Raw genomic sequence first — 8,528 nt, forward strand, 5'->3', positions numbered from 1 at the left:
CCCTAAACTGGAAACAGCGTAAATGTTCATCAACTGGTGACTGGATAAACAGATTGTAGTATATTCAGACAATGGAATACTATTCAGCAATAAAAATTAATGAGCTTTTTTTTTTTTTTTTTTTTTTTTTTGTGAGACGAGTCTCACTCTGTCACCCAGGCTGGAATGCAACAGCGTGATCTTGGCTCACTGCAACCTCCGCCTCCCGGGTTCAAGAGATTCTCCTGCCTCAGCCTCCTTAGTAGCTGGGATTACACCCAGCTAAGTTTTTGTATTTTTAGTAGAGACAAGATGTCACCATATTGGTCAGACTGGTCTTGAACTCCTGACCTCCAGTGATCTGCCCATGTTGGCCTCCCAAAGTGCTGGGATTACAGGCATGAGCCGTCGTGCCCGGCCGTAAGCTATTTATACATGCAACAACATGGGTAAATCTCAAAATAATTATGTTGACTGAAAGAAGCCAGATGGAAAAAAGTACATACTGTTTGATTCCACTTCTACGGAAATCCAGGAAATACGAACAGTTAAACGATAGTGACAGAAAGCAGATGAGTAGGCTGCCTAAGGATGGAGAGAGAGGGCCAGTGAGGGAAGGAGAGGTTCCCACGGGGCCTTTGGAGTCAATGAATATGTTAATTGTCTTGATTCTGGTGATGATTTCACAGTGTATACATATGTCAAAATTTATGAAATTGCACACTTCAAATAGGTACAATTTATTATATGCCAATTATACCCCAAAAGCTGTTAAGAAAAATCACTGTACAAAAATCGAATTGGTAGTAACAGAAAAGACAGTCCAAATATGTTGGATCGAAAAAGCACCTTCCAAGATAGCAAATATAATTTTATAAATACACACAAAAATGTAGCAGAATATTTTATGATTAAAAATGCACACAAGGCCGGGCGCGGTGGCTCACGCCTGTAATCCCAGCACTTTGGGAGGCCGAGACGGGCGGATCATGAGGTCAGGAGATCGAGACCATCCTGGCTAACACGGTGAAACCCCGTCTCTACTAAAAAATACAAAAAACTAGCCGGGCGAGGTGGCGGGCGCCTATAGTCCCAGCTACTCGGGAGGCTGAGGCAGGAGAATGGCGTGAACCCAGGAGGCGGAGCTTGCAGTGAGCTGAGATCCGGCCACTGCACTCCAGCCTGGGTGACAGAGTGAGACTCCGTCTCAAAAAAAAAAAAAAAAAAACCAAAAAAACACAAAAATGCACACAGGGCTGGGCGCGGTGGCTCACGCCTGTAATCCCAGCACTGTGGGAGGCCAAGGCAGGTGGATCACCTGAGGTGGGGAGTTTGAGACCAGCCTGGCCAACATGGTGAAACCCTGTCTCTATGAAAATTACAAAAATTAGCCAGGCATGGTGGCGAATGCTTGTAATACCAGCTACTTGGGAGGTTGAGGCAGGAGAATTGCTTGAATCTGGGAGGTGGAGGCTGCAGTGAGCTGATATTGCGCCACTGCACTCCAGCCTGGGCGACACAGGGAGACTCTGTCTCAAAAAAAAAAAAAAAAAAAAAAATGCACACAAACCCTTCATCCTGGCAGTCTAATGTTTAGGCGTCATCCTATAGGGGGAGAAAGAAACAGAGTGTGGAAGATGAGACTACCATATAAGGATGTGCAGGTTGTTCACTGCACAAGAAGGACACCAGATTGATGGGGCATGTAGGGCTGGAATTTGGCCTACACTCCACTTGCCAAGCTGCGTACTTTATTACAGGCTGGTGTCTACAGGAGGGGCATTTTTTGCTAATTTGCACAAAGATGCTACACGGGTGATATGGTTTGGCTGTGTCCCCACCCAAATCTCTCTTGAATTGTAGTTCCCATAATCCCCGTTTGTCGTGGAAGGGACCCGGTGGGTGGTAATTTAATCATGGGGGCAGTTGCCCTCATGCTGTTCCTGTGATAGTGAGTGAGTTCTCAAGAGATCTGATGATTTTATAAGGGGCTTTTCCTTCTTTTGTCTGGCATGTCTCCTTGCTGCTGCCATGTGAAGAAAGACATGATTGCTTCCCCTTCTGCCATGATTGTAAGTTTCCTGAGGCCTCCCAGCCATGCTGAACTGAGTCAATCAAACCTCTTTCCCTTATAAATTACCCAGTCTCGGGTATGTCTTTATTAGCAGCATGAGAACAGACTAGTACAATGGGCTAGCACAGCCCAGTCTTTAAAGACATATATCTCAGAATGATTACTGCAACATTGTCTGCAATAATCACTGCAACAAATCAGAAACGACCTGGATGCTATCAGTGGAAGAAGGGGTGAATCAAGTCACCCAGCCATGTAATGAAAAAGTATGAAATAATTAACAAGAATGAGGTAGCATCACAAGAGTCAACCTAGAGAGAGGTCCAGGGAGAATGTTAAATGAAAGAAGCATATTGTGAGGTGCTGTGCATTGAGTGGACGCAAGGTTCCCACACGCGCTTCTTGGAAGTCACCCAATAAATCCCCTTGATTTTCTGCATGTGTTTTCCTTTTCCCTCATGTTTCTCCAAACATCTCCCTTGTTGACAGTTGGAGGTCATTAAACCAGCCTTGGATGGCTGTATTAAGGCCTTCAATTAACAGAATATATAAATCTTATACATAAAGACTATTCTGTATATATCAACTATGATTTCGGGGCAGTCCCAGTGGCTCACACCTGTAATCCCAAAACTTTGGGAGGCCGAGATGGGAGGATTGCTTGAGCCCAGGAGTTTGAGACCAGCCTGGGCAACAAGGTGAGACCCTGTCTCTACAAAAAATTTTAAAATTAGCCAGGTGTGGTTAATGTATCGAAACCTGCATAATTTCATAGCAGGCAGACCAAGAAAATTGTAGCCTCTTCACATCATAGCTTTAGGGTCACTTTGGCAGGTGAACAAACACACCAGCCACCTTTGTCGATATTAGTCTCGAAGTATGTGAGCTTGAAATGATGTAAGGTCTTTAGTGAAAGGGCTTTCATATTTTAAGAAATTCATCCTCCCAGGATTGTAAAATTCCAATGACATACTTTATGTCCAGCGCCTAGGTTAGTGCCTGGAAAGAGTGCTTCATGTGCAAATATCTACTCGAAAAGATGACTTGGCCTCCTGCCCCCTGGGGCCTGGCAGCCACCCTGAGACCCCATCCACCACTGCTGGTCCTACCTTTCCTACAGGGGAAGGGGCTGCTAGTATTCTACCAGCGAGGGTCCCATCTGGTTCTCGCCCCAGAAACAGAAGGTAAATAGGGGCTGGGGGCTTGCAACAGAAATCCTGGAACTTCTCCTGGGCTGGGAAGTAGTGTCCTAGCAACAAGTCAAAAGTGGGAGCAGGGGCATATGGTATGTGACCCCAAGATGCTCCTCTTCCCCCTTGCTTGGGGGTCCCTACTTGTCATTAGTTTATACGTCACCTCCTCTGGGATGCCACTCTAGCTTCCCTCTCCCCATCCTGCAACCGGAGCCTCTTCTGGCTTCCTCACACTCTGCTTACCCCATCACAGCACTGGGTACAATCCATTCCGATAACCTGTCCGCTTGCTCAATGCTACACTCCCCGCGCCTCCCACCTGGTAGACCAAGAGCTTCGAGGACAGGGAGTGCGTTTCATTGTCTGTATCTCTGGCATCTAGCACAGGGCTCAGAGTGGGCCCTCCACAATCAGGAATGTGAGTAACACCTGAGCACATGAGTACATGAGTAATTTGGCACAACTTGTAGGGCAGAGGTTAAGAATCTGGGCTTCAGAGCCAGACAAACCTTGATCAAATCCCGGCTCTGCATCTCCCTGGCATGGAACTTGAACGAGTTCTTTCCTCCCTGGGCCGTGTTGTCTTCATGGCTAAAACGGAAATAATAACAGTTCCCAAAGTACCAGTTATTGTGAGGGTTAAAGGCGGCAGTCACAACAAAGAATGAGCTCAGAGCCTGAATGCAGTAAGTATTCCACAAATGCCCTCTGTGCTGCTGTCTCCCCAGCTCCGAGAAGTGTGGTGGCTGGAAGCCTCCATCCCCTCCACCCCAGGAATGTGAAGGGCCCGCCTTGGGGGCAGTGTAGGGTCAGGGGAAGCTGGTGGGCCTCTGACCTGGATCCACTGCTCCTTTCAGAGACAAGGGTAGAGACGCTGGTCTCAGCCTGCCTCACCCTTCCTGAGCCTCAAAGGCTCGGGCTCCCTCTCTCCTTGTCAAAATTAGCCTATCACATCCTGTGAAACTCAGGTGGGTGACTCAGAGACAGGCGGGCCACCTCGATTGCTGTTCCCAGGGCTGGGCTCATGGGCAAGGTGAGGCATGGGCCCTCCACACACACCCACACCCCACAGGGACCCAGGGCCAGCAGCGAGCACCCCTTCTTCGCTCTCAGAAGAAGCCAGGGAAGCCTACTTCCCCCCACTTTTTCTCCTCTTTTCTTTTCTTCCCACTTGTCCAGCCTCTTGTTTTCTGCCCCCAAGGTGAAACGTGAGATCTGGTCTTTGAAATTACAATGACTGACTATCTAGCAGCTGACAGCATTGAGGAGAAGGGAGGGGTGGGGTCTGTGAGGCTGGCTTAGTGGGTTTTTCCCCATTCCTTCCCCCGACTGCCCTCCCAGGACGGCAGAGCCAGATGTGTTCACATCCAAAACACACTAATTGTTTCTGGAAATCATCTGGGAAGATCTTCCTACAGCTGCAGTTCTCAAAAGGTGGTCTGTGGACCCTTGGGCATCCTGAAGTCCCTTTGAATGTTTCACCTTTTACCAAAGACCGTTGGAGGGGACCACAAGATCAAAACCATTATAATCATCCTGAGATGATGTCTTTATCACTGTCATTCACTCACAAATATTTAATGGAGTTTTCCGGGAGCTCTGTGACATGTGACATTGCAACAGATTGAATGCGGAAGTAGATACAAGAATCCGGTGCGGTGGCTCACACCTGTAATCCCAACACTTTGGGAGGCTGAGGCAGTTGGATCACTGGAGACCAGGAGCTCGAGACCAGCCTGGCCAACATGGCGAAACCCCATCTCTACTAAAAACACAAAACAAGTAGCCAGGGATCGTGGCACACGCCTATAATCCCAGCTATGCAGGAGGCTGAGGCATGAGAATGGCTTGAACCCGGGAGGCAGAGGTTGCAGTGAACTGAGATTGTGCCACTGCACTCCAGCCTGGGCGACAGAGTGAGACTCTGTTTAAAAAAAAAAAGGAGAAAAAATAATCCAGCTGTCTCTTGTGAAGCCAATCATGAAAGAGACCTGCAAAAATACAGTAATAATGTATTATTACATTATTGTGCATAATAAATAATACCACTCCTTTAATTGGTTTTAATTTGGAAAATTGTGTTATTTCTCATAAAACTATGTTTTGTGTTAACGTGTGATGAATTTATTATCCTCACTTTAAATCAGTTTCTCAACCTTGGCACTATTGACATTTGGGCCAGACAATTCTGTTTATGGGGAGCACATCTGTGTGTGGTAGGATGCATCTCGGATGCTTAGCAGCATCTCTGGCCTCACTACACACTAGATGCTGGTAGCATGCCCCATCCCCGGCTGTGACAAACAAAAATGGCTTCCAGCCTTGTCAAGTGTCACCTGGGAGATAAAACTGCCCCTGGTTGAGAACTACTACTTTAAATAAATAAACTAATTAATTAATTAAAATTTCTCAGTTTCAATTTCTAGTATGACAATTAGCAACAAATATAACAAAACTCAACGACTTTTCTCTTCTTTTTTTTTTTTTTTTTTTTGAGATAGGGTCTCACTCTGTTGCCCAGGCTGGAGTGCAGTGGTGTGATCACAGTTCACAGCAGCCTCAACTTCCTGGGCTCAAGCAATCCTCCCACCTCAGCCTCCTGAGTAGCTGGAGTCCCAGCTACTCGCCACCATGCCTGGCTAATTTTTAAATATTTTGTAGAGATGAGGTCTCACTATGTTGCCCAGACTGATCTCAAACTGCTGGGCTCAAGTGATTCTCCTGCCTCAGCCTCCCAAATTGCTGGGACTGCAGGTGTGAGCCACTGTGCCTTGTCACTCAGTGATTTTTAAGAGTGTAAAGTGGTCTGGAGACTAAGAAGTTTGGAGACCTCTGCCTTAAACCACACACAAGGCATCATGGGTTTGCAGATGAGGACAAAGGACTGGCAGCTCCCACGTTTTTCACTGCCCTGTTCCTGCAGAGGAGCACCCCTCACTGTGTAACTGTGGGAGGTGTGAGTCAGTCTCCCACAGAGGGGATTCTTTTTGTCCTTTTAAATAACATTTATTTTGCTTTTCCAAATAACAAAACAAAATCAGCACATACTCAGGGTGGCATATATACAAAAACACAAGGGGGTGAGAAAGAACCTCCAGTGATTCCACCCAAGGAATAACTACACTTCACATTTTGGTGTATTGTCTTAATAGTTAAGGAACTGAGTGATATGGTTAGGATCTGGTCCCAGATCGCGTGTGAATTGTAATTCCCAATGTTGGAGGTAGGGCCTGGTGGGAGGTGATCAATCATGGGGGTGATTTTCCATGAATGCTTTAGCACCACCCCACACAGCCCCGCCCGTGCTGTTCTCGCAATAGTGAGTTATCACAAGATCTGGTTGTTTAAAAGTGTGTGGCTCCTCCCCCCTTGCTCTCTTGTTCCTGCTCTGGCCATGTGACGTGTGTGCTCCCCCTCCAATTTCCGTCAGGATTGTAAGTTTCCTGAGGCCTCCCCAAAAGCTGAGCAGATGCCAGCATTATGCTTCCCAGACAGCCTGGGAAATGGTGAGCCAAGGAAACCTCTTCTCTTTAAAAATTACCCAGTCTCAGGTATTTCTTTATAGCAATGCAAGAACGGTCTCATACACTGAATCTCTATCAGACTGTGGCACCAACATGGTCACACTGGGCACTGTGAGATGGCTTTCTCCCCAGCTCAGCTGGGGAAGCATCTCAGATTTTCTGGGGTGACTTAAGCTGCTCTCTGCTGCACTGGGTGGGGTGGGGGTGGGTACTGAGGATGACGTGGTGAGACTCCCTGAACTGCACAAAGCCAGCTGTGACTGCAATTCACACCTGCCCCAAGGCCTCCTTGGCCACTGGGTGGTGCCTGAAAGCTCACCATTTGCATGGCATTTCTTTAACTTGAGGTTTTACTCCCTGGTAGGCCTCTAGGGGTATTCACAATCTCCCTGCTTGAAACGCTTCTGGGTTCTTCATTACCTGCAAGTTGAAGTCCTGATGCATTTGCATAAGTGAGTAGTAACAGTTCCCAATCACAGTGTATTTCCTGTGTACCCGGCCCTGTGCTGAGTGCTTTTCCTATTATAATGCGTGTCATCACATAAGGTGGGCATCACAACTTCACTTTTCAGATGAAGACAAGGCATAGGGAGGCTAAATGACTTGTCCAAGGCCACACAGCCAATGAGTGGCAGGTTGAACCCACTTCTGATGACACGGAAACTTGTGTTCCTAGATGCCACACTTTACACACACACATGTCCCTTACTGATCCCGTTTGCTCCTGCAGCTTCTCCCAGGAGCGTCAACAGTACAGCTTTGGACACAAATGGATTCTAGCCTTGACTTCATTTTTTTTTTGAGAGTCTCCTCTGTCTCCTGGGCTGGAGCGCAGTTGTGTGATCTCGGCTCACTGCAATCTCCACCTCCCAGGTTCAAGCCATTCTAGTGCCTCAGTCTCCTGAGTAACTGGGATTACAGGCGTGTGCCACCACACCTGGCTAATTTTTTTTATATTTTTTAGTAGACATGGGGTTTTGCCATGTTGGCCAGGCTGGTCTTGATCTCCTGGCCCCAAGTGATCCTCCCACCTCTGCCTCCCAAAGTGCTGGGATTACAGGCATGAGCCACCACGCCTGGCTTGACTTCATCTTAAAAATAACTGGCTTTTCCAGCGATGACGACCTACCCACACGAGAACATGCCTCTCGCAAAGGATCTCCTTCATCCCTCCCCAGAAGAGGAGAAGAGGAAACACAAGAAGAAACGCCTAGTGCAGAGCCCCAATTCCTACTTCATGGATGTGAAATGCCCAGGATGCTATAAAATCACCACGGTCTTTAGCCATGCACAAATGGTAGTTTTGTGTGTTGGCTGCTCCACTGTCCTCTGCCAGCCTACAGGAGGAAAAGCAAGGCTTACAGAAGGATGTTCCTTTAGGAGGAAGCAGCACTAAAGGCACTCTGAATCAAGATGAGTGGGAAACCATCTCAATAAACACATTTTGGATAAAAATAAATAAATAAATAAATAATAACTGTAGGTCAGGTACAGTGGCTCACACCTGTAATCCTAGCACTTTGGGAGGCTGAGGCGGTGGATCACCTGATGTCAAGAGTTCGAGACCAGCCTGGACAACATGGCAATACCCCATCTCTACTAAAAATACAAAAATTAGCCAGGCATAGTGGCATGCCTGGGACCTGTAGTCCCGGCTACTCAGGAGGCTGAGGCAAGAGAATCACTTGAACCCAGGAGGTGGAGATTGCAGTGAGCCAGGATCATGCCACTGCACTCCAGCCTGGGTGACAGAGTAAG

At 47.4% G+C, this 8,528-nt stretch overlaps 1 protein-coding gene and 1 long non-coding RNA gene across 3 annotated transcripts in view; one reads left to right on the forward strand and one right to left on the reverse strand.

Moving 5' to 3' along the window:
* Window positions 1-4,154, reverse strand: part of LOC141408614 (uncharacterized) — a 46,099-nt gene extending 41,945 nt beyond the window's left edge. For both annotated transcript variants that reach the window (XR_012424472.1, XR_012424473.1), the window contains exons 1-2: window positions 4,082-4,154; window positions 3,756-3,837 (exon numbers count right to left, since the gene is read on the reverse strand). This is a non-coding gene — a long non-coding RNA (uncharacterized lncRNA). The remainder of the gene's footprint in view (window positions 1-3,755; window positions 3,838-4,081) is intronic.
* Window positions 4,155-7,875: 3,721 nt separating this feature from the next.
* Window positions 7,876-8,241, forward strand: LOC102116449 (small ribosomal subunit protein eS27-like). The gene has a single exon (XM_005544436.5). It carries the CDS (start codon window positions 7,888-7,890, stop codon window positions 8,164-8,166), a length of 279 nt encoding a protein of 92 aa, XP_005544493.1. The 5' UTR covers window positions 7,876-7,887; the 3' UTR covers window positions 8,167-8,241.
* Window positions 8,242-8,528: the final 287 nt, after the last annotated feature.

This window comes from Macaca fascicularis, chromosome 1 (genome assembly GCF_037993035.2).
Source record: "Macaca fascicularis isolate 582-1 chromosome 1, T2T-MFA8v1.1".
Classification (NCBI taxonomy): Eukaryota; Metazoa; Chordata; class Mammalia; order Primates; family Cercopithecidae; genus Macaca; species Macaca fascicularis.